Below are 26,098 nucleotides of genomic sequence, written 5' to 3' on the forward strand. Positions count from 1 at the left end.
CTGAAATGTCTTAGTTGTCTTCTTTTCTAGTGCTGGATACAATACACACAAGTAGGGTAGGGAAATTTGCATACACCAAAAGAGAAACCCTTGTTCAATGAAAACAGAGCCCTATTCTAATGTGGATCAGCTCATGTCTATGGAGGATAAAGTAATCCATTAATCTTACCCATTTTGCACGTTCATTTGTTACAAAGGTCTCACGTGTGCAGTTTTTGAAGTAATACAGGTGATAGAACATGATACCTGGTACTACTTTTGTTTAAAGAAATTTCTGTTTACAAGTCATTTCACACCAGCAATGTCTTCTCTGTCAAAGCATATTACTGGCTGAAGGTTATCAGTCATTCGGTGAAGCAGCTGATTGGTCATTGAAAGTAAAAGGGATGGAGACAATTTCACCTTGCAAGTCAGATGACCCAGGAAGGACAAGCCAGCTAAAACTATTGCATGCAAACAGATTTCTTCAACCTAGTGTAATTCCAGAAATCGTGTTTAAAATGAAAATGTATGTTTCTTTCAAAACTACGTATTTGAGAGTTGTATAACAATAGGTATGTATGGAAGATGGTGGACAGCTGTAATTACGTTAAATAGCAAGTAACTTCAAATTGAATTTCAATTGCTTTTGTTATATTTACCTGATTATTTTAAGAAGAATCCAGTGGAATTATTAATTAGAGTTCACAAAAACACATTACTATATATCTGCTGAATATGTTTAAAGTAATTGCAGCTAACAAAATAGTTCCATACATTTTCTGTAGTGCACATACACTGAACAAAAATATAAACGCAACATGTAAAGTGTTGGTACTATGTTTCATGAAGCTGTGTAACAGGATGATGTGTTACATGCGTGGATAGTCACTGGAAGATACAGACACAGAGCATTGGTGTTGATACGCCACACAGGTGCGCAGATTTAATTTGAACCCCAAACTGAGTATAGGGTACCAGAGATGGTAGCCCTAGTGTCACATTTAATAAAGAAATAAAAACAAAAACAAAAGCTAAAAATAAAAGGTTGCCACACAAAGTGAAGAGTGCTAGTCCCCCTACAAGGAACGTCCAGCTCCAGGAACCTGGTACTCTACGGTAACCCTCTCTGTACTGTTTTGAGATCCACATCCCCTAAGCTGACCTACTTCTGTTCTGTTGCTTCCGAAGTCCCAGCCTCCCAGCAACTCTGGGCTCATCCGATGGTCCTGGCTGGGCAGCGCCTTCACAGGCACCGTCTTGCAGTTTAAAGGGTCTCAAGTTTTGAGGGAGCGTGCAGGAATGTTCATCAGAGCTGTTGCCAGAGAATTGAATGTTCATTTCTCTACCAGAAGCCACCTCCAACGTTGTTTTAGAGAATTTGGCAGTACTTCAAACCGGCCTCACAACCGCAGACCACGTGTAACCACGCCAGCCCAGGACCTCCACATCTGGCTTCTTCACCTGCGGGATCGTCTGAGACCAGCCACCCAGGCAGCTGATGAAACTGTGAGTTTGCACAACCGAAGAATTTCTGCACAAACTGTCAGAAACTGTCTCAGGGAAGCTCATCTGTGTGCTCGTCATCCTAACTAGGGTCTTGACCTGCAGTTCGTCTTCGTAACTGACTTCAGTGGGCAAATGCTCACCTTAGATGGCCACTGGCACGCTGGATAAGTGTGCTTTTCATGGATAAATCCCAATTTCAACTGTACAGGGCAGATGGCAGACAGCGTGTATGGCGATGTGTGTGCGAGAGGTTTGCTGATGTCAACGTTGTGAACAGAGTGCCCCATGGTGGCGGTGGAGTTATGGTATGGGCAGGCATAAGCTATGGACAACGAACACAGCATTTTATCGATGGCAATTTGAATGCACAGAGATACCGTGACGAGATCCTCTGGCTCATTGTCAGGCCATTCATCTTGTTTTCAAGGCTCTGTACACAATTCCTGGAAGCTGAAAATGTCCCAGTTCTTCCACGGCCTGCATACTCACCAGATATGTCACCCATTGAGCATGTTTGGGATGTTGTGGATCGACATGTATGACAGCGTTTTCCATTTCTCGCCAATATCCAGCAACTTCGCACAGCCATTGAAGAGGAGTGGGAGAACATTCCACAGGCCACAATCAACAGCCTGATCAACTCTATGCGAAGATGCGAGCTGTGTTGAGCTGCATGAGGCAAATGGTGGTCACACCAGATACTGACTGGTTTTCTGATCTACGCCCCTACCTTTTTTTTTTTTTTTTTTTTAAGGTATCTGTGACAAATAGATGCATATCTGTATTCCCAGTCATGTGAAATCCATAGATTAGGGCCTAATGAATTTATTTCAATTGACTGATTTCCTTATATGAACTGTAACTCAGTAAAATCTTTGAAATTGTTGCATGTTGCGTTTATATTTTTGTTCATTGTACATTCATTATATACATTTCAAATTTGCATTTTTGAAAGAAACTGCACATTTTTTAGCAGACATGCATTTGAAATGGCCTTGGACTTCCTGGGTCATTTCACCTGGAGGGTGAAATTATCCCCACCACTTTACTGTTTTTGTTTCTTGTCAATAATCAGTCAGCTGATTCCCCTATTGACTAATATCCTTTCAGCTTTCTGTGCACACCAGTCTTTCCCTCAGCAACAACACTAACCAAGCAGTGTAGCAGGATTGATTAAAAAATGGTTGCTTTGTCTGCGGTCGCTATAGTATTTGTGCTACAAATCTTTGTTCTGTCACACGGGTGTCCATTGACTGGAACCATTGAGATAGCTTTTGAATGTTGCCAGGCATGACATTAAAACAGTAAGACCTGAAGTTGGCATAATCCAAACATCGATTTCAGTTGCTCAGTAATGTTATCTTCTAGCAGTTTTGCAAACAAGGCATAGTAAACATTTTCCTAACGACATCAGGTGTTGCTTTGTGTATTTTGACTTAAAAAAGGTATTACAGTGCATCCCAGTTTTTTATTTAAAAAAAGTTCAGAATTTAGAATGTCCAATTATGTTCCCTCACCGCAGTAATTCCAAACAAACTGAAGGTCAGGGTGTCCTTCATTCGCACACCAACGCCTTTGCTTCTTTACACCTAGGAGTCCCAACTGGTTTTGCCTCCTTTACCCACAGAAACACCAGAGCCAGCACTCCCTGAGGAATTTCCAACTAAGGTCATCAGCTTTGCCAGGCCAGGACGCAAAGCTGTACTTCCGAACTGTATGACTCATCCTGCACACCACGCGCTCATACATTTACCAGGTGAGCCACACTATTGGCTACATTCCTAGATATTTGCTCCAAATTGTCATTGGAAAATCTCCAAATAAAGTTACTAAACCAGAAATCTCCAACTAAGACCTTTCATTTAGGAGCTTGGAATCTTAGAATAGTTTTTTTTTTCCTTTCAGAGAAAAAAAATGCTAAATAAACAGTTTTGAGAATCTATCCCTATTAAATAAGAAAAGATTGGTGAAGGTTTGTAAATATGCCCATATTTTTGCTTTGTTAGCTGTCAGCGTTAATGGGCAGCCACTAATATTGATTTGTATTTTAGGGTATGCTAATTGTTTGCTGCACCTTTAAAAGTCTTTTAGTAGCAAAGCTGGTAATGGCAATGGAAAATGTAATAAATACTACTGCTGCTGAAAATTATTAGGATACATTTGCAGCACATAGTCAGGGATATATTGGGCTTACTATGTTACCATTTGGGTGGAAAGAAAACAAAGAATACAGGCAAAAATATACTAGCTACATATAGCAATTTTAAAATGGCAGGACATTATTAGAAGGTTGGGGAACTCGTGCTTTAATAGGGAAAGTCAGGATGCAAAGGAGCACCCTATAAAAATACATAGAAGTTATTATTTACATGAATAAGTTGACTACAAAATCTTGCTTAATACCAGTTAATACTTGCTAACAGTTAGGTTTTTACAACATAGAGAATTTAACAGGCACATGCACAAATGCTTCCAGGACAATGCAATACTTTCTTCATACTACAGAAGGCCTTAGAAGCTCAAGGCGTCTTTACAGAGGTTACAGTATATTTCAATGATTAATGATTTTAACAACTGAAGACATTAAAGCTATTCACTCGGTAGTTATGCTTCTTATCATAGAATTCACATGCATGGTTTGTGCATACATGAGTTAGATACTGTGGTGTAAATGGAACAATTTTCAAGTTCTAGTTGCACTGTATTACTTAACCTAAAGGCTTAACTGTACCATGTTTAACAAATAGTGTGGTACTAAATAGTATTACTGTATTTGCAGCTGGAGATTTAGGTTCATATACCTTCATATAAGAGTCCAATTTTCAAAAACCAAAAAAAATATTCAAAGAAAACCCTTTCTACATAGGAAATTACATATCAAATGAAGACATTCTGCCTGGCCGGAAATCTTTTTTGTTGTGCTCAGTTGGTCTGTAACCTCTCTGTCACACTAATGATGTGAGGCTGCACTTTGGTTTTATTGTGGTTCAGAAGGCATCTGATCCTTTTTTGCCAGTACCGCTTAGACAGCAGGACATACAGCATCGGGTTTACACACGGGTGCAGATTCTGGAGGATGGTGCAGATGAAGTAGAACATGTCCCAGGCTGGTCTGTGGTGGTACATTCCTAGGTAGATGCACAGCTCGAGCACGTAGCCTGGAAGCCAGCATACTGAGAAGGTGGTGGCAGCAAGGAAGATCAAGATGGAGGCTCTGCGGGTGTTCCTGGAGCTGGCCAGGGACATCATGGGACTCTTGTGGAGGAAGTGAGCCAGGCGGATGTAATTGAAGGCAATCACCAGCATGGGCAGCAAATAATAAAGAAAAAACTGGCCCAAGACCACCTGGTAGTGATGTTCCTGGATGGTGGGCAGACAGTAGGTGAAGTTCTTGATGGCGGCTGTCTCTTTGGTGGCGAAGATCCGGAGGGGGAAACTGGTGAAGAAGCTCAAAGCCCAGACCAGGACCAGCATGAAGATGACCAGGTTTATCTCTGGGGGCCGATGGGGTTTAATGATGATCATGGCCCTAGCGATGGAGACGGCGCAAAGGGAATAGGTGCTGGCCGCCAGGGAGAAGGCTAGGATGAACTGGTAGATCTTGCAGAAGGTGTTACCCAGCGACCAGCTGTAGCTGACGGCAGACTGGAGCTTGAAGGGTACCAGCAGCAGGGTAAGGAAGTCTGCCAGCGCCATGCTCAACAGGAGCAAGTCAAGACGGTTCTTGAGGAAGGAGTTGTATCTGGCGAAGAGCAGGAACACCAGAAGGTTGGCGCAGAACCCAATCCCCAAGATCACACCGCAGGTACATGCGAATATGAGCCCGTAGTTGGTGACAAGGCTCTGCATGGTCACTGTAGGTTTTTTTTTTTCTCTTTACTGTATCTTACTGTCTCAGTGATGGTCTTTATATTAAATATTCCTAACATTCACTGGCAGAGTAGAATAAACTATACTAAACTATACTAAAAAAGAAAAGATTTTAAAAGATAAACATAGTCCAATTTAAAATGGAAAGAAATTACAGGCACCGGCCACAGTGGTTTCTGTGTCTCTGATACTGATTTCACATAAATGCATAATAATAATAATAATAATAATAATAATAATAATAATAATAATATATTTAAATTTGCAGCACAATGTTAACTCTTTTTTATCCTCTCATTATAAACTTTCCTTTGATGTTTGACGTCATAAAAACAAACTATTACTTAAACCCCAATGTACTCATAATTTCTGTAAAAACAGTAGTTATCTTGTAGCTCAGCTTTATGTATATGTGCTCTCACGTTGTTATTTTTTAAATGGAAGATCTGTTTCAGTTAAATAATTCCAGTTGAATGTGGTAAAATAGCTGCCCCAGCTACATTTCCATACAAGTCTTACTAAATATTCAGCTGGTGTCCAGTTTCCATTTCTACTTGCAAAAAACAAATAAACCATTTCCATAAAAAAAGAAAGAAAAGCAGCATACCAAATACCAGTAAGGAGTTTCTGCTGAAAATTCCCATTCATTTAAAACTAGACCATCTCACCTCTTCATTTGTCATAGAAGTCTTCTGTAGATCCACAGAGCTAAAGGTTTTATCCTGTAATTTTACAACAGGTTATATGAGTGATTCCTTTTAGCACAGTATTGCGTCAGAAAGGTAAATGTAGTGCTTCATTTCAAATCACTCATGCACCACTGAAATTAAAGAGCCAGCATTCTTTTCCAGACTTTAAATGAAGGTCTACAAACTCAAACTGCTCTGTGGGCTGAAATTACAAGACTGTATTTATCTCAAAGGAATAACAACAAATAGGCTGTACCCTGTGGAACATTTATAGTGCTATACCTATGGTAAAAGCAATAATGAAAGCACAGTAAAGCATGGACAAACAATTGTAAAACATTAAGGGGTAGATGTATTAAAGTGTTATGTCTGTCGTAATCATTGCAAACCACATGCAAACCAGTCGGAAGTGTAGCGTGAAATGTACTAAACAAACGCAATGCTGTTAGTATCATTTTAACAAATGCTTTGCAGCCACAGTTCTTATTTGCGCTTCAGCCTTAAATGAATATGTAATTCTGGGTTTTCCTGCAGAAATTAGTAAAAACAGGGTGAAGATGAGAGTGCAAATGATGGATCTAAAATATTGTAGTGAGATGTAATAAAGCTGAGGGCAATTGCAACACTTACAATTGCATCAGTTCTCTTTCCCAGTCCACTTTTTCTCGTGTGTTGCCAGTTGTGCTCAATGTATTTTTAAGATGAACACCCAAGTAACTAATTTTCACTAAAGTTAGAATGTACAAGCCTTGAAAACAAATTTTTATGACATTTCTGGTTTCTCCCAGGGTGCTGGGAGCAATAGACTGCACACGTGTGCCACTAACCCCTCCAGCTCATTCTGAGTATCTGTATAGGACCATGATCTATTGTGTGTTAATTGTCTAGGCTACTAAGTAGTCAAAGTTAAAAATAATAATAATTAAAATAATAAAATTAAAAAAAAAAATTAAAAAAACATTTAGTTTCAGTTTTTAAATAATCTCTATTCTCATTGTACACCAATGTGTACAGTGGAGCAGCATAATTTTATTTTGTCTTAACAGTAGGTAGGCTAAAGTAAAAAGAAAGTGTGCTAGGTATTCATTTGAGTTTACTACTGTACTGTATACTATATACGCCTACTGTTCAGATTTATATTTTTACATAATCTAATGTGCAGAATGCCCAAAACACATTAGTGTTATTTCAGCTCAATGATTTATAGTTAAAATACATCGAGAACTGTAAATGTATGTCAGAGCAATTTTATTTTATTGTTTTTAAACCCGACACCTATTTATATTGGACAAACATGTCTGGTTTAATGAGGTGCTACTGTATGATTATGAAAAGCTTTTTTGGGGTGAAGGTAGTGGCCCCACTATAGAATCTGATGGGATTAAACTGCCTTTAATTTATATATATATATATATATATATATATATATATATATATATATATATATATATATATATATATATATATAGTATTAAAATAGGTACAGTGAAGATGGAACAGAATGCATTGTACAGATGAAGTTTACATTCAATAAAAACAATGTTATTTTGATTCTTGCACTCTTGCATGTATAGACGTTATTCTTTGGGCACCCTCTGCTGCAACAAACCACAACACATCTGCCGGTATTTTATTTGAAAAAATGTCAAAAAACTCTCGCTAGAGACCTAGCTAAGATGACACAAATAATAGATGACACAAATAATATTTAAATTAGGCTGTCTTCATTAACATATTTTTTCATACGACAAAATGTGGGAATTGTCATAACGAAAATGCAGATTGTGGTATATCTGTGCTGAGACTAGCCCATCTTAATACATCTACCCTTAAGTTTTGTAAAACAAGTAAGAGAAAAGGATTGATCAAAGCTTATCGGAAAAGTGGGCTTTTGCCACAGCTGCCTCGGTTGCGCCAGTGATATTTTAATATTTCATTTGATCTATCAAGAGATAGATCAAATCAAAATGTCAAACAAATATTGCTCTTGTTGTCCTTGTTGAAGAGGAAAAACAAACCAAGTTAATTGGACTCAATAGCACTTTAATTTGCCCCAAGTGTATCTTGACTCCAGTAAATGACTGCACTGTTTAATCTTAAACATAGAAAAGGATGGACTATTACAATTCTTCAGTTTGCACCCCTCTCACTGCTGATTCAGTTAATAAAATGCAGTTGAAATAAAATAGTGTCACCAAAATACTAAATAATGCCACCATATCACTAAAACATTTGCGCTAGTAACAAGAAAAATATAGACAGTGAGTATAACTCTATTAATGAGTAAGTAGCTATGTCATTTTATTTTTTTTTCCTTCCCTATTGTAATTTATGAATTACAGTGAGCTTCTGCATCCTGTAATTCATAATATATGTCAGTGCCAGGAATTCAAATAATTTTCAAAAATGCAGTTTTGATTTATTGAAGTCACCTGTAAACAAAGGGTACAGCTGCTGGCCACCAGTTTATTGTGTGTGGAATGCGGAATGCGGAATACTAACGTTATAAGGAGATAATAGGAGGTTGTGGGGCATCATGCCCTTTCATGCAATACAAAAAGCATTATGGGCAGAAAAAGAGCACATATCGATGGATTTAGGATTACAGCTAAGAGTCGCAGGCTTCACTGCTACCTTACACAATTCCAAATAGAGGTTCTTTTTGGCACAGAGAGGGTTATATACTTTCAGCAACGTGTCTGCTACCATGGTTACATGTTTGATTTGCAGAGTACACATGTGACTGATAAAATGGCTTTTACCTGCCTTTGTTAACGACCTCTCTGTAGCTCTTTGGTGCGTAAGACCGGACATGCACTCAGTAAACTGCAATCAAGACATTAATGAGGCGAGAGGGTTGTTTTTCCATACATTTCTTTTTTCCAGCTTCATTTTTTTTTGTTTAATGGAAATATCCATAATGTTCTGAAGCCTGGCCTTAAAAGGACAATACGTGTGTAAACTGTGCCATTAACTTTCAAAGCTGGTAGCCATTGAGCGATAAATATGCACCACTGCCATAACACTGTAAGTGTAGGGTTACCATGGATGGCCAGGACAGCACAAATAGATAATAAGGAGTCTACAACAGTGTTTAACAATTTCCATTTTACAAATTCTAAACACATTTTGATGCATGCACTTTAATGTTGAATGTGGTGTTGTTTTTTGTAACCAAAGTACATTGTTTGTTATGATATGCATACGTTTATCACCCTTCACATATTCCCATGTACAGGAACAATCTTTCCCCATGGATGCTGTTGCCTTACTTTACCTCATCCATTTTCATGTAACCAATACAATATATAGATTAGAAGTATTTGAAAAAACACATTTTCAATATAAGAACATAAGAACATAAGAAAGTTTACAAACGAGAGGAGGCCATTCGGCCCATCTTGCTCGTTTGGTTGTTAGTAGCTTATTGATCCCAAAATCTCATCAAGCAGCTTCTTGAAGGATCCCAGGGTGTCAGCTTCAACAACATTACTGGGGAGTTGATTCCAGACCCTCACAATTCTCTGTGTAAAAAAGTGCCTCCTATTTTCTGTTCTGAATGCCCCTTTGTCTAAACTCCATTTGTGACCCCTGGTCCTTGTTTCTTTTTTCAGGCAGAAAAAGTCCCTTGGGTCGACACTGTCAATACCTTTTAGAATTTTGAATGCTTGAATTAGGTCGCCACGTAGTCTTCTTTGTTCAAGACTGAACAGATTCAATTCTTTTAGCCTGTCTGCATATGACATGCCTTTTAAGCCCGGAATAATTCTGGTCGCTCTTCTTTGCACTCTTTCTAGAGCAGCAATATCTTTTTTATAGCGAGGTGACCAGAACTGCACACAATATTCAAGATGAAGTCTTACTAGTGCATTGTATAGTTTTAACATTACTTCCCTTGTTTGTTTGATGAATGTGAAATTATTACTTCTTGTTATTAGTTTTCATCTGTTGGTATCCAGATACACCCGTCCGTAGATCCAACCAAGTTAGAATAAAGGATGGTGGAAAACTATCCTGACTGCATATCCAGGACTATTGTATGGGACATTCAGGATACTGTCACAGCTATTCCAGTTGTTTCAGCACCATTTAAAATATATTTTATTCTGCTCAGTTCTACACACTCTCACATCACTTACAAAAACAAATTTGTAATATCTGTCAATTTATAATGACAAACAATAACACTATGTAACACAGTTTTTGTTCCTGGGTAGTAAGTGTTATTTCCTAATTGCTTATGCCTCAAAAGTATAGAAAATGGCTATTATTCCCCACAAACTTTGCTTTTGTGACCAGGACAGTGATATTTTGAAATGTACCTATTTCCTATGAGAAAACTGCTTTCTCCTTACTAGTGAGCTTCTTGGGGAATTCATTGCACTCCAGGATCTTCTTTATCTGTGGTCCGACGAAGACACCGGCTTTGACCTTTGCCTCAGACAGCTTAGGGAAGAAGTCTTGAAGGTACTTGAAGGCTGCCGACTCCTTATCTAGAGCTCTGACAGATTGTTTCATAAGGCCCAATTTGATGTGCAGTGGTGGCATCAGCACCTTCCGGGGGTCCACCAGTGGATCTCACTTGATGTTGTTCCTCCCCACAGAGAACTCGGTCCACTGTGGCCAGTCCCACCTGTGGTAGTGCGCCTTGTTGTCCCTGCTGTCCCAAAGACAAAGATAGCAGGGAAACTTGGTAAAACCGCCTTGGAGACCCATCAGGAATGCCACCATTTTGAAGTCTCCTATGACCTCCCAGCCGTACTCATCATACTTCAAGGCGTCCAGCAAGGTCTTGATGCTGTTGTAATCCTCTTTGAGGTGCACCAAGTGATTTTGGGGAAGAGACGGGTACTTGTTACGATTATGGAGCAGCACCGCTTTAAGGCTCCTGGATGAGCTGTCAATGAAGAGGCGGCACTCATTCTGGTTACAGGCGATTCCGATTGCCTCAAACAGACCGGTCACATTGTGGCAGAAGCAGAGCCCATCTTGATGGGTGAAGAAGCTAGAAAAAGGTTGGTGACGCTGCACACTTTCATCCAACAAGTTCCATTGCTTGAGCCTAGACGTCAAAAGTTTACTCAACACTGAATCTATCTGGAATGTTCTGTAAAAAAGGTACATTTCAAAATATCACTGTCCTGGTCACAAAAGCAAAGTTTGTGGGGAATAATACCCATAACTTACTACCCAGGAACAAAAAAAAAAAAAATGTGTTACACGGTGTAATAAAACCTGTCTAAAACAGATGAAAAGGTTGATCTGCATAGTTGATTGAATTAAAATGGGCTCAAATAAACAAACAAATAAATTAAAATAACATTTAATTTCCATTAAACTGTTATTTACTGTTGTTAATGAAACCGCAAACAGTCCAGAACATTATTACTGTATTATTAATAAAATAATTCTTTAAATAACTAATGAGTTCAAGTGTTGTGACTAGAGCCCAATATGTTGCAACACTATACACTATTTAAAAGATATGACTGTGAAGAACTTGGTAATTGACAGTGCTGGAGAAGTTACTTCTACAAAATAATTCCTTCAGTTAATTAATCAATAATTAATTAGTTACAGTTACAATTTACAATGACCAAGTGTTACACTATATATATATATATATTATATATATTATATATATATATATATATATATATATATATATATATATATATATATATATATATTCCGCATATATATATCTATTATATAGCTCCGAAACTATTAACTTAAACTTCTTGGTAAACTTGAAGAACCAGCTGTCACCATTTTTTAGCAAGATGATCTGAAAAGCTTGTTTATGTAACATCTAAAGTTTGGCCTCGACTGCTGGAGTGCATTCTGATTTCCATGTTATGCATTAGTCGTAGTCAGCTGTTTTATAAATGTAACTAAATGTTACAAGATATATTTTCACATAAAATGTAATGTGTTAGCACATTTAATTTCTGAGAAAGGAACCAATACAAGTCACTGAAAAATGTTATCCTATTATATGACTTACATGTGTTATTATTATTATTATTATTATTATTATTATTATTATTATTATTATTATTATTATTATTATTATTATTTTCTTAGCAGATGTCTATCCAATTATAATTATTACAAAATGTTACTCCTCAAATTGAACACATAAAAAAAAAAAAAAACACTGAAAACTACAATTTATTGTAGGTCAGACTGCTTAACTGTAAAGTTGTTAGAACATAAGAACACTGTTAGAGACACTGGAGAGAGACAGAGAAAGGAAGGATCAGATTATACTATTTTCATATTCATCAAAGTCAACCACAAAAAGAGAACACTTTATTATAAGTTCAATTAACAAAAGTACTTGATATATATCTAAAGTGCATTATGTTACAAAAATATAGGTCAGCAGCACCATGATACATTAACAAAATAAATATACCATTCAAACAAAATAAATATGGCAAATCTGACATTAATAATTGGCTTAGTTGTGGCAGAAAAAAAAACAGAAGAAAAATATTCACAAAAAAGACCAAAATCTGCAGCTCCACTGAACAATGCAAAACTTTTTATTAATATTATAATTAATATTATTAATATCCTGGTACGTTTCAAATATGTACAGACAATAAATATTTTCCCTAATACTTTACATATGGTCACTATTACAGAAGACTGCAACAGGATTCTTCAGGTGTTCCAACGAAATATCCTCAGAATACCTAAAAAATAAATAAATAAATAAATAAATTGCAGTATATTTTTACTGTGGTATTTTCCAAACAAATATCTCCCTATACAGTAAAATATATTAATTTAAACCCTGATTATCTGTCAGACAGTCATTTAAAATGTTAGTCACAGAAAAGGATACAAACCATTGTAATACCATGGTTACGCATGTCAAACCCTCTGCAGAAGTATGGGCAAATTTACTGTGCAAAGACAAGGGTTATAGTTGGGAAGTTTGCCAACAAGTGATGACCGAAAATAAAAAATAAAAAAAAAATAGTTTTAACTTTAATACCATGTGTATAAAATCTGTTGTTGGACCATTTGTTCATTTTAAGGTCATTTTCTTCTTTGCTTAAGTTTTTAACATGAGCACCACCTTTAAACAATTTCAGTCTCCAGTATATTGTTTATAATTATGATGCGATTTATATTAAAACACGACTCTTTAAAGGTGGCTCTCATATTCAAAAACTGAGCAAACCAGGAACATTTTACTCAAAATAAGCAAAATTGCACAAGGATTCAATAACCATGAAAAAAATAAGAATGTGACAATAGACAACTTAATTATTGCAAATATATCTTATGGTAGTTTCATTAAAGGTGAAACAACGTCTATGGTAAATATTTTGTTTTTGGCCACCACAAATTGTATAGACCCTTGTCCTTTTCCATGGTGCACTTTTAAAAGAAAAATAACACTGGAATTCAGTCCAGTTAAGGTTGTGTCATTATTAAACATATATGGTAGTTTTGTTGGAGATCAATTACGTGGCACCATTCAAGGTCCCAGAACCAAACAAAAGCTACCAGTGTGGATTTATAAAACACTAATGTCTATTTACATTAGAATGGATACAGATGTCATAATATCAGTGCGTTACCTTAAATAAACTCTAACAAAACCATTGGTGGACCATAGCATTACCGACAATTCATTTAAAATAACAAATACTGCACAGTACTGCGGATACACCAACACACTGTCCTCATACTATTAGTATTACTGTTGTAATGCCATGGATTACCATTGTGTATTGGTTCATATGTTTATGATATTTATGCAGGTTTAAATATGAAAATAAGACTCAGGTGGCACTACCATCTTAGCTGCTACTATTGTCCACTAGGATGAAACCACTATAGTGCCAGTGCATTGGTTAGCATGGTTTAGCCCATGTCCATGCATCGGTTTGCCCTTTTACCATGCAAACTTCTATAAGGGGAGACTAGAATTGATGTTAAACTTTTAGTTTAGGGTTTTAGTGTATAGTGCGGCAGTACAGTTGCAAGGGCATTCTATTAGAATTGAAATCTGTATTGAAGTGTGATTGAAACACATTTTCAGTCATACTGGCCCACTTACATGCATTATAATTTTGCCCATTTTCACTGATACAATTATTAAGTATTTGGGCTGGGGGAGAGCACCAGTGTTTAAACAAATTACATGCAACAGCAAGCTGAAATACTTCAATCAATTCCCGAGGTTTTAGGATTGAAATTGAATTTGAATCATAGCCTTTGTTTATGTTGGATCTCAAAATATAGTCTTATGACTTACATGGAGCTAATACAGTTTTGTCCCAGAAGATGGTGCTGTTGTAAAACTAAAGCTATTCAAAAAAGTTGGTAAAAAAAAAAAAACTGAATAAGTTAAAGTAAAATAAATAAATGAATAAAACAAAAAACATTGCTAGTTAGATGAGAATTGCCATACACATATTTCTTTATATAGTTCTATACTTTAAAATATGTGCATGCAGTACTTACTATATGCAATACCCCAAGAGTTATAGTCTGGTCCTGTATGACAGTATTAAAACTGTTTACTACATTTGAATTTATTCAAATGTCTGAAACAATACTGTGCCTCCATATCTGGTTCAAATTAGGACACTGGGCAAGGTCACTGCAGGATTTTTGTCCTTGTTTTAAATTAGGACACTGGGCAAGGCCGCTGCAGGATTCTCATCCTTGTTTTAAAGACATTCAAATTTTAGGCTGTGAAGATTCATGGAATACAAAGACTTCCTGCAGATGCTTACAATTATGTAAATGAAAATCATTCCACTGTAAAAGATAGCAGCTTGACAATGCAAGGCAAGCATTTCAGGATGATTACCAAAAACCAAAAGGTGTTATTAACCTTAAACCTTTTTATTACAGCCCAATAGAACCAATAGTATCAGACTCTCTGTGACAGATGTAGAGTCCTTTACATCTGTTATTTTATACAAAACTAAACACCAAGCAACAGAGTAGCTAAATGTAATGTGTTTTTAACACTCTTTCTAAAGTAAACTGGAGTAAAAGTATTAAGGCTGGTATTAAACCCTGATTAGCACTCATCTTGGACTACAGCACCTAATGTTATTTTAGGTATGGTAGTCCAAGATTAGTACTAATCAGGGTCTGTGAAACCAGCGGTTAGAGTCCACTATATGTGTAGTGAAATTCTAAATAGGTGGGACCAACACCTCTATAGTCATGCACCTTTAGAAGGAAATGTATTGGAAAAGTTTGACTGCACAAAGATGGGCATTCAATGTCTTTCACACAAACCAGCCAAATACAACCTTTACTAAACATTAATTTTCTGGCCGTAGTCAGCAGCTTACCTTTATCAGAGGTTTCCCCCTAGTGTAGGAGCTCTCCCAGGCTTAAGTATGGGGCCCATTCCAGGCTGTATCCATTGCCAGGCTCCCAGAGACTTATCGAGCGCGCTCTCCTTTTCTTTTTGTCGTTTTCCCTGCGTTTCCCTGACCGGCCCTTCTTCTTTTTGCCATTGGCTTTAATGGGCGGGTCCTTGTAGATCTGTGATTTGTTGGTCTCTTGCGGCAGGTAGGTACCCTCCTCCTCCACCCCTAGGCCTATGGGGTAGTTCTTGGTGCTGCCCGCTGGCTTGGGGTTTGTGGTGCGGCTGGGCAGCTCCCGGATCTCTGCAGTGTGCACCTCACCGAGAAGGTTCTGCAGCCAGATCCGCCTCTGCAGCTCCTGGAAGGACCGACCCTTGTCGTGCAAAAGCTGGTGCTCCGATACTGCTCTCCTCCTGAGGGGGCAAGCCGGGAGAGAGATCAGACTCACAAGCAAAGGTATTACTAATAAGGATTCATAATTTCAAGACATTCAAATGGAATTCTAAAGTAAAATTAGAAGAAACTTTTGTTTTAGTTTTACTTTAAAAATGCAATGTTAATTGCATTATTACATAGCCCATTCTGTTTGCAACTGTCATTCTGATCATTCTGATTGTTTGCAGCTGTTGTTCTGGCTTCAGTTGCTCCCATGTTGATTTTAAAAAAGCCTTTACCATGCTTTGTGTTTGCTTTGAGTTTGCTTTGAGCCTGCTTTGAGCTTGCTTTGAGTCTGCTTTGAGCCTGCTTTGTGTTTGCTTTGAGCTTGCTTTGAGTTTGCTTTGAGCTGGAGTATCCCAAGTTCCAGGACTGAACAGACTTCACCATTCCTTTCAAATAATGAGATAATGTGACTTTTCAACTCTAGCTAGCCACACCAAAACCGCATATAGACAGAGATAATACAGTAGATGGAGCTGACAGAGCAATATGTAATATACATCTATGGTATATATACTGTTCCGTAAGAACACAGTCACTGCATGCACAATTGTACCATGTTAAGTTTCCTTATTTTTTTATTATGCATGCATGTTTTTTCAAAGTTTTGGCTGGGCAATTTCTCAAACTCCAAAGAGTTCACACAAACCGTTTTAAAATGTATAACATTTAAAATAAGAAATTGTGACCTACAGAAAAAAATACATTATTATCCAACTTGCATAAGACAGCACTATTGCCCTATTTATGAAAAAAAGCAGAGAGCCAGCACTGAAATACATTGTTTTCTCTACAGGGCACCACATTATGTTACGGTTTGAAAAGCTGCAGCAATGACTCTACTCTTTCACACAGGCTTAACTGTTCTTATAAGGACATGTCGTGGAAATTGTGATATTTATGTTTTCACCCACCCTGATGCTAAAGGGCCAAATATTACAAAATCAGACTGCTGTCATTGCAGAGCCATTAAAGGAAGTACTACGCATATGCTTTCCACACGGCCTAATGTTTTCTTAGCAATCTGTTTCCATCTTTGTTTGTTAGTTTACTGTGAGAGCTTTGTGAAATGCATAGCTGCTGTGGTAATCCAAGTGGGTCTGAATACTTTCCCTTCAGCTCATATGCAAACTCTTACTTTTCCAGATAATTATTTTACCCCTCGCCCTTCGTCTCCCTTAAATTACTGCATGGAACCCAATGATAACTGCGTTAATTCATCGAGTCACCCTGCGCCAATGTGTTTTTATTTAAAGTAATCAACGCTTGTAAAAATCTGGCCAGCAGCCAGTCCCTATTTGATATTGTATTTACCTTAAATCAGCAGAGTTCCAGATTCTCACACCTAACTAAAATAAATCAAGAATGTCCAGTAACACCTTCCGCAAAAGCGCTGCCATGATTCCTGACTAAATCTACTGCCAACACAGATGCTGAGTTCCACATTGAGCCATTCTTCAAAACAATTTTCTACTTAAGTGGAGCAAACGACTAAAAAGTTCCCTGTTCAATTAAAACTGCTGGGACTCAAAACAGAGAATTCAGTATAGGCATAACTTAAAGTAATAACATTATCAGCATGCTATAAGTGATTGTGTTGTATATAGTGTCTTTTTGTTATACAATATGTCATCCCGTTCTGGCTGCACAAACTGTTTGACATGATTTCTGTTCTAGGCACCTAACACACAACATGTTAACTTATTATACATCACAAAACGAATACTGTACTCACAAATTACATTAGTCATAAAAAAAGTATTTTTAACTGATGAACTTTGCACAAGATGACATCTGTTTTCTGGATTATTAATACAGGAAGTGACATTCGCCCAATCAACATTCCAATATCTTGCTATGAGTGTCTACCAACTACCACAACATTCTAAAGACAAGGATAACAGAATGAACTATGTAATGTGTTCTTTTCATTAAAAGATTTCTAATAACAGAATCAACTATGTAATGTGTTCTTTTAATTAAAAGATTTATAATAACAGAATCAACTATGTAATTTGTCCTTTTCTTTTAATTCAAACATTTCTAAGCTAGTACAGTATGCAGTTGTAAATATTAGCTTTGCTTTGTTGTCATCTTGTCTACCAAAGTGCTCATGAGAATGCATGCCTATGCAATAAGACATATTAAGTTATATTAGATGAACTGGAATTGTAACAGATCCTTAAGACTATTGGTTTATTTCTCAGAAGTGATTTTTAAGAAACAAATAAGGGTTAGTTTTGTTGTTGGAATCTTAAACAGTGCCTGCACCTTTTTATTGGGGACTGGTAGTTGTTTTTTAACTGGTCACACTGGTTGAAGAGACTCTTCTTCCAGTTCAACTCAACAGCTGTTTCCAGTTTACTGTTCTAAAGGTTAAGAAACTGATACCGGAAAATCAGTTCAACTCTAATATTACTGTTTGTTTCCTGTAAATGTATTTTCAATGTTCTTCTAATTAATGGAAACCACTCATGAGTGCTTAAGAGATTGAATTAAATTTCATTGTTGTTGTTCTACTTTTGTAAAAAAAAAAAAAAAAAAAAAAAAAATAATACTAATAAATTAAATAATAATTGTACTGTTTTTTCTTATAGGAGTTAAAAATGCTTAGTACAGTGTTGTTAATGTACCACTATACTGAAGTGTATCCATAATTTTCTTTTAGTGTTATTGAAGTAGTACTGACTGAATACTACATTTGTAACCATTTTTCTAAAAGTTCACAGCTATTTTTAAGCTAGCAACATGTTGTGCTATTTATTGTGTAATCGAATCTGTACTTTTAATCTTACATTTGTATGTATCTTTTGGCCCAATATCTGGGATTGGAAAATAGATACCTCTGCTTCCAGACACTTCACAGAAGCTCTTTTATGAAGCCTGTACATGTATATGTTTACCAACAGGTGGCAGTATTGAAAAGGGAATTTCTTTCCTGGTATTTTTACAGAAAAAATACATCCAGCCCACTTAACTAGTGTTGCAGAACTCCAGGCCTTGAGGGCCATTCCACTCCATCCCACTCCAGGGGCTATAAATTAAGTAATTAACAGATGAATACCATAACAAAGGTGTAATTGGTTCACTTAAGTTTTAATGGGTATGGTTGTAACAAATAACTGGTTTAGAAGGGCCCTCGCAGTGTGCCGCTGTAAACTATTAGTCTTGTCCAGGGATGTGCGCCTCCAGTGAACTACGCTAGCACCTGGATGGAAATTTAATTGGTTAAACAATTTAGAACCTGTTTTTAACAAAGACATGGAGTGGAATAATCAAATGTGCTAATTCAAATGCATTTAATTCAAATGCATTAGCCTGCATTGTTTCTTTTTTGATTTTAGAAATAGAGTCAAAGGGATTCTACTTGTCTTTCACCCAGTCCCAGTTTTTGAATCGTCTTTGTGCAAAAATAATTAGGTGGGAGCAATCAGGCCACTTCCATAGTGGCCTAGATCTGTTCCTCCTTTCAGTAATGAATGGATGCCCTGTACAGTTTGGTGAGATTTACTACAGGTTAAATGAATATTACTGGTTGGCATTATGCTAAAGCAAAACTAGAAAAACATGTCAGTGTATTCTTTTTTTAAAACTAATCAAGTGCCAATCACCACATTTACTTTGTGTCGTGAGAAAGCTGAGAAGCAGACATGTTCATATACCTGCAATCAAGGCAAAGAACAGCACAGGTGTTTCAGGTAACTGTTTGATTCCTCGTTCTACATTTAAATTGTCGTTTTGGTATGGATTTCTGTTATTTCTTCCAGTAGAGCCAAGACTTACACAAAGTTCAGCTGGTCCAAGTTACCGTATTCCTTTGAATTTAAGATGTCCTTGAATTTTAGATGCAGCCCAAATTTACCGTCGTCAATTTGAGGAAAAAACAAAAGATCAAATAAATATGCGTTTACAAAGCTACAGCTTTAATTACGCATATGGAGGCAGTTTGTGTCTGTCTGCTGTCACACAGAGCATTATAGTTATGTGCTGCTTCTCATTTCCAGTCGTGATTACTCACACCTGTTTTCTTTTCAGTTTGTGAACTGTGGTATTTCTTGGTATGTTGAAAAATATGGTGGTCTAATCAGCAATTCCAATCTGTCCATGCTGCTACTATTTGTTAGAAATGTTGAAATTGTAAAAGCTTCTTTTAGAATTCCTCATAATGCTAATGACGCTTCTTTGAAAATGGCTGCCTGTATGTCATAGATGATTCGAGATCAGGCAGTAATGTTTTGGTTCATCTTTTCTCGGCAGCAAGTCACGTTGCTGTTTGTGCTCGGATAGTCAAGTCTTGTTGCCAATTTTAATACATGCATTACTACACTGTACCTGAATTTAAGATTGAGGCTATTTTTGAGAAGAAAAAAATTGTTTAAAAAGTATGTCTTAAATTCTAATGAATACGGTACCTGATTGTTTGCAACAAGTTCAAGTAAGCCTCCTGAAAAATGACTCAGTGACTCTCCTTGCTTGTTTTGTCTTAGTAGCGTTTGAATAGCTGTATGTTCCACATAAAAAAAAGGTTTGTTGGTGATAACTTTTGTAGTAGAATAATTTCAAATATGTATACAATATATACAGTATGACACTGGTTGACAACCCCAGGACCAATATGTTCAAGTACTTGTTTGGGTTATTTACTGCATGTCAGCTCATTTTAAGTTATAAAAACATAAGAAAATGTACAAACGAGAGGAGGCCATTCAACCCATATAAACTTGTCCGGTTCCTAGCAGCTGATTGATCTCAGAACTTTGTCAAATTGGGTCTTAAAAGAACCATGTGATTCTGCCTCAACAACATGACTATGTAACCCATTCCACAGTGAATATCCACGTCTGCAATACTTTTTCCCTATGCTTGAAATACATGTTCTACAAATCAGAACACAATGTAGGTAAAAGGAGATCTACACATCAAACACATTGCAAGTTATCTGAGTCTTTCATGTAAGCAACTAAACATGAGACATAGAAGTAAAGTTGAATTATGTGTCAGTTTATCATACCTTTTTCTATAGTATTTATAGAAGTTGGACCAAGAACCCTTGTTCTCCTACTATCCTAAATCAAATACAGATTTCTATAACAAGAAATATGAGACAAGCATATAAAGTGCCCTGCAGGTAACATTTGTGAAAATGATGTATTAGCTTTAGATTATTTGCACATTGATTCTGCCCGGCAATAAAATCCAATATAAAATGTTGTTTTCGTAGTTTTGTTTTTACTGTCCCCATACATTTGTGTGATGATTGCAAAACAGGCAAGCAACTGCAGATCAATTGACTGCAAATTTCAACCTAGGGCGTGAGCAGCCAGTTTCATCAAAAACGGTCCGCCAAGAACGCCACAGAGTGGGATACCATAGTCGGGTTGCAGTGCACAAACAGTTAATCACACCTGGCAATGTATGTTTGTGAATCCAGTGGTGCAAAGAGCACAAGCAATGGACTAACGAGCAGTGGAGAAATGTGATATGGTCAGATGAATCATCCTTCACCTTCTCGACAAATGGTTCTGGTTGTTCCATAATGTTGTGGGGCGCATTTTCCTGGCATGGTTTGGGTGCACTCATTCCCTTAGAAAGCAAGATCAATGCTAATCGCTCTACTTAATGGTACTGAGTGATCATCTTCACCCCATGTTGCAGCATTTCTTTCCTGCCGGGGGGGGGGGGGTTGTCTTCCAGGATGACAATGCCCCCATCCACAGAGCACATGTGGTCGCCCAATGGTTTGATGAGCATGACACTGATGTTATCCATATGTTATGGCCTTCTCAGTCACCAGATCTGGACCCAATCAAGCATTTATGGGATATTCTGGAATTCTGGAACGATGCCTGAGACAGCGTTTTCCACCTCCGTCAACCAGGCGTGAGTTGATTGACTTTCTCATGGAAGAATGGTGCTGCATCCCTCCAGCATAATTCCAGATGCTGGTAGACTATGCCACAGTGCACGTGATGGCCCAACGCCCTATTAAGTGACTTTACATTGGTGTTTCCTTTTTGTCCACTACCTGTATATAGATTCAATAACAAAAACTTTGTTAAAATAACGTTAAGGTTGCAGTTCAGAATCACAAAAGTCAGGAAATGGGACGTTAAGGTTGCACCCCTATTATGCCTATGCATCGCGTCAGATATGTCGTCATACATGACATCATTAATGACACCAGCAATGACTAATCACATGACAAATGCTCCACCAAGACTGCCCAGAAGGACATTACCAAAATAATACCCTTTGGAGAGTTTCTGTGATGTCATCATAAACTAGGAGACCTTTAGTTTACAGAATCACAGAATCTGTAACTCACTGAAGTACATCTTTTATTTTTTATAATACCTGAATATTAGTATATGTTATAAAAAAAAAAAAGAAAAAGACAACGTAAAAAGTGTCTTTGCTTAGGTCACAGGTAAAATCTAATCATATAAAGGAATATGTCTTTTGTTTTTTTTTAATTCACGGGGCGTGAGCTTGGGGTGTAAGGATAGGTCAGAAGAAGCAGAAGGGAGCGGTAAGTAGGACAGAGTGCCGTCTAGAAAGGACCGTACCTAGGATAGGCCCACTCTAGTAGCAGACCAGAGAAGCTAGACATGGAAGCTAGGATAGAAGGTGGTCACTGACTGATGGCGGTGATGCCAACACATCCCAGGGGCAGAGGACTCAGCAACCGAAACCAGATAGAAAGATAGTCACTGACTCAGGGCGGCATCCGACACAACCCAGGGGCAAAGGACCCAGCAACCAAAAACACATATGAGGGTTATGATCAGGGAGCCGCCCCTTGGGAGGAGGACGGTCCCAGAAGACCGAGACACAAAAGGATAGAGAGAGAGAGAGAGAGAGAGAGAGAGAAGGAGAGAGGTACCCAGCGTCTGAGACTTCTATAAAGGGGCACTCGTTATACCCCCGATTGGCTGTGACTTCATGCTGCCTGGGACCTGAAATAAGCTTGCGGCATAAAGGTTAGTATGGGACTCGAGCACGGTGTAGCCACGTCCCGAACTGAGGCAGAGTATAAAAGAGAGCCTCGAGTGAGGCAAGATAAGCGCAGGAGCTGCGAAAGGACAGAGTGTGGCCGGGGGTCTGCTCTGACTCACATGGTGAGAACCCCCTTGAAGGTAAAGGGAGGCTGATGCCTAGCCCTGAGGTCGTGGAAGTGAGACTCACTTGCCCTCCAAAGGATGGACCCCCGGCTCCTCACAAAATCTCCCACACTGTGAGACGGACAAAAGACAGCACATGCCAGCGCATAACATAAACAAAAGACCATGAGGACAAATGGGACAAACAAGAGGATGGCTAGTAATTTAGTAGGATGTCACTATGTGTATACCTGCTGCTCAGTGGAGAGGAAAAAACCCCTTGAGGCTAATTAGGGGAAAGCCTCTAGTGTCCCCGGCAGACAGGAAGCCAACACTCCAGACATACTAGCAATTTTAGAGGGAGCAGCGACTATATCAGAGAAGGATGAATGAATATAGGAAATTGGTTCAGAGGAGGACCAGCTCCCCCACATTTGTGATCAGGCTGGGGTGGGGGTGGGGTGAGCGAGCAGGGAGGCCTGCTCAGAGACGAGAGTGGAGAGGAGGGAGGCCTGCTCTGGAGGCCAGGGTGGAGAGGCGGGAGGTCTGCTCGGAGGCGAGAGTGGAGGAAGGCCTACTCTGGAGGCGAGGGTGGAGTGGAGGGAGGCCTGCTCTGAGGCGAGGGTGGAGTCGAGGGGGGGATGTCTGCTCTGGAGGCGAGGGTGGAGGAGAGGAGGGAGGCCTGCTCTGGAGGCGAGGGTGGAGAGGAGTGAGGCCTGCTCGGAGGCGAGGGTGGAGGAGAGGAGGGAGGCCTGCTCAGAGGCGAGGGTGGAGTTGAGTGATGATAAGAGTGAGAGGAATCAATGAACAGGAGGCCTGAGGAGGGGGGGGGTGGGGGGTTCTTGCTGGGGATATACCTTGAAATGGAGGATAGGGGACTTGATACTTGACTGGTTAATGAACCGACCGCACTGAAATTGATCTGTCTTGGAGTTATGCAACCAATCGAAGGTGGCCGAGAGGCAGCTGATCGCTATAGGTAGATCATTGTAGGGGGAGAAGTGGCTTTTCCAAAGAGTGGAAATTAGCAAATGGAGAATGTATGTTGATATAGACAAACAGGAAGGTGAGGCAGAGGGAAACCTCTAAAGAATCCCACGGAGGGTCAGGCAAACTGCTGGTATGGAAAGAATGGAGGTAGATGGAGAGAATCCCTAGCATGGATGATGAGAGCCAGGATCCGGTTTTGCTTGAAGGAATATGATTATTCGATTCTGGGCGCAGAAGGTTGAAGACACTGAGCAGGGTGTAGAATATGAGCTCTTGAGCAAGGGGCGAGGGCTATAGACATATAATGCTGAGCAGATTGAAGGAGGTTACTGAGAGTAGGATTTATGTCAATTAGCAACTGGAGAAACTGTGGATTCTGGGTGGGGGTTGGGGAATCAAATGGAACCAGCTGACTGAAACTGCATACCAAAAGTATTGGCAGAAGGAAAGCTGGAACTGAGGGCTGAGGTGGCAGCTAAACAGAACGAACATATGGATCGTCTGCTGGGGAATCTCGGAGTCTCCGCGGAATTAAGAACATAAGAACATAAGAAAGTTTACAAACGAGAGGAGGCCATTCGGCCCATCTTGCTCGTTTGGTTGTTAGTAGCTTATTGATCCCAAAATCTCATCAAGCAGCTTCTTGAAGGATCCCAGGGTGTCAGCTTCAACAACATTACTGGGGAGTTGATTCCAGACCCTCACAATTCTCTGTGTAAAAAAAGTGTCTCCTATTTTCTGTTCTGAATGCCCCTTTTTCTAAACTCCATTTGTGACCCCTGGTCCTTGTTTCTTTTTTCAGGCTGAAAAAGTCCCTTGGGTCAACACTGTCAATACCTTTTAGAATTTTGAATGCTTGAATTAGGTCGCCACGTAGTCTTCTTTGTTCAAGACTGAACAGATTCAATTCTTTTAGCCTGTCTGCATATGACATGCCTTTTAAGCCCGGAATAATTCTGGTCGCTCTTCTTTGCACTCTTTCTAGAGCAGCAATATCTTTTTTATAGCGAGGTGACCAGAACTGAACACAATATTCAAGATGAGGTCTTACTAGTGCATTGTACAGTTTTAACATTACTTCCCTTGATTTAAATTCAACACTTTTCATAATGTATCCGAGCATCTTGTTAGCCTTTTTTATAGCTTCCCCACATTGTCTAGATGAAGACATTTCTGAGTCAACAAAAACTCCTAGGTCTTTTTCATAGATTCCTTCTCCAATTTCAATATCTCCCATATGATATTTATAATGTACATTTTTATTTCCTGCGTGCAGTACCTTACACTTTTCTCTATTAAATGTCATTTGCCATGTGTCTGCCCAGTTCTGAATCTTGTCTAGATCATTTTGAATGACCTTTGCTGCTGCAACAGTGTTTGCCACTCCTCCTACTTTTGTGTCGTCTGCAAATTTAACAAGTTTGCTTACTATACCAGAATCTAAATCATTAATGTAGATTAGGAATAGCAGAGGACCTAATACTGATCCCTGTGGTACACCACTGGTTACCACACTCCATTCTGAGGTTTTTCCTCTAATCAGTACTTTCTGTTTTCTACATGTTAACCACTCCCTAATCCATGTACATGTGTTTCCTTGAATCCCAACTGCGTTCAGTTTGAGAATTAATCTTTTGTGCGGGACTTTGTCAAAAGCTTTCTGGAAATCTAAATAAACCATGTCATATGCTTTGCAATTATCCATTATCGATGTTGCATCCTCAAAAAAATCAAGCAAGTTAGTTAGGCACGATCTCCCTTTCCTAAAACCATGTTGACTGTCTCCCAGTACCCTGTTACCATATAGGTAATTTTCCATTTTGGATCTTATTATAGTTTCCATAAGTTTGCATATAATAGAAGTCAGGCTTACTGGTCTGTAGTTACCTGGTTCAGTTTTGTTTCCCTTTTTGTGGATCGGTATTACGTTTGCAATTTTCCAGTCTGTCGGTACCACCCCTGTGTCAAGAGACTGCTGCATGATCTTGGTTAGCGGTTTACTCTGAACCCGCGAATATTCTAGAAAACGACTGGGCAGCAGAGAGCCGAGATGAGATGCCGCCATTCTATGTGCTAGTTAATACGGGATCGATCAGTGGTTTGCTACTATCATGTCTGCTTGAAATGGAAAAGGTAAGCTTACATTCAGAGATTTGGGTTTCGCAAC

At 38.5% G+C, this 26,098-nt stretch overlaps 2 protein-coding genes across 2 annotated transcripts in view; both read right to left on the bottom strand.

The window, feature by feature from the left end:
- Positions 1 to 4,274: 4,274 nt before the first annotated feature.
- LOC121317848 (galanin receptor 2b-like) lies at positions 4,275 to 5,337 on the bottom strand. Its single transcript, XM_041253948.1, has one exon. The coding sequence runs from the start codon at positions 5,335 to 5,337 to the stop codon at positions 4,411 to 4,413; it is 927 nt and encodes a 308-aa protein (XP_041109882.1). The 3' UTR covers positions 4,275 to 4,410.
- A 7,181-nt stretch (positions 5,338 to 12,518) lies between these two features.
- LOC121317897 (parathyroid hormone-related protein-like) overlaps positions 12,519 to 26,098 on the bottom strand; it is a 52,022-nt gene continuing 38,442 nt past the window's right edge. Inside the window, exons 4-5 of the mRNA XM_041253990.1 lie at positions 15,386 to 15,816; positions 12,519 to 12,751 (exon numbers count right to left, since the gene is read on the bottom strand). Coding sequence (XP_041109924.1) covers positions 15,405 to 15,816 — 412 coding nt within the window. The 3' untranslated portion in view covers positions 12,519 to 12,751; positions 15,386 to 15,404. The remainder of the gene's footprint in view (positions 12,752 to 15,385; positions 15,817 to 26,098) is intronic.

Source organism: Polyodon spathula, chromosome 7 (genome assembly GCF_017654505.1).
Source record: "Polyodon spathula isolate WHYD16114869_AA chromosome 7, ASM1765450v1, whole genome shotgun sequence".
NCBI lineage: Eukaryota > Metazoa > Chordata > Actinopteri > Acipenseriformes > Polyodontidae > Polyodon > Polyodon spathula.

What these genes read in the sequence shown, in the direction of transcription:
- LOC121317848 (XM_041253948.1), bottom strand. Translation starts at nt 5,337, where the DNA reads ATGCAGAGCCTTGTCACCAACTACGGGCTCATATTCGCATGTACCTGC.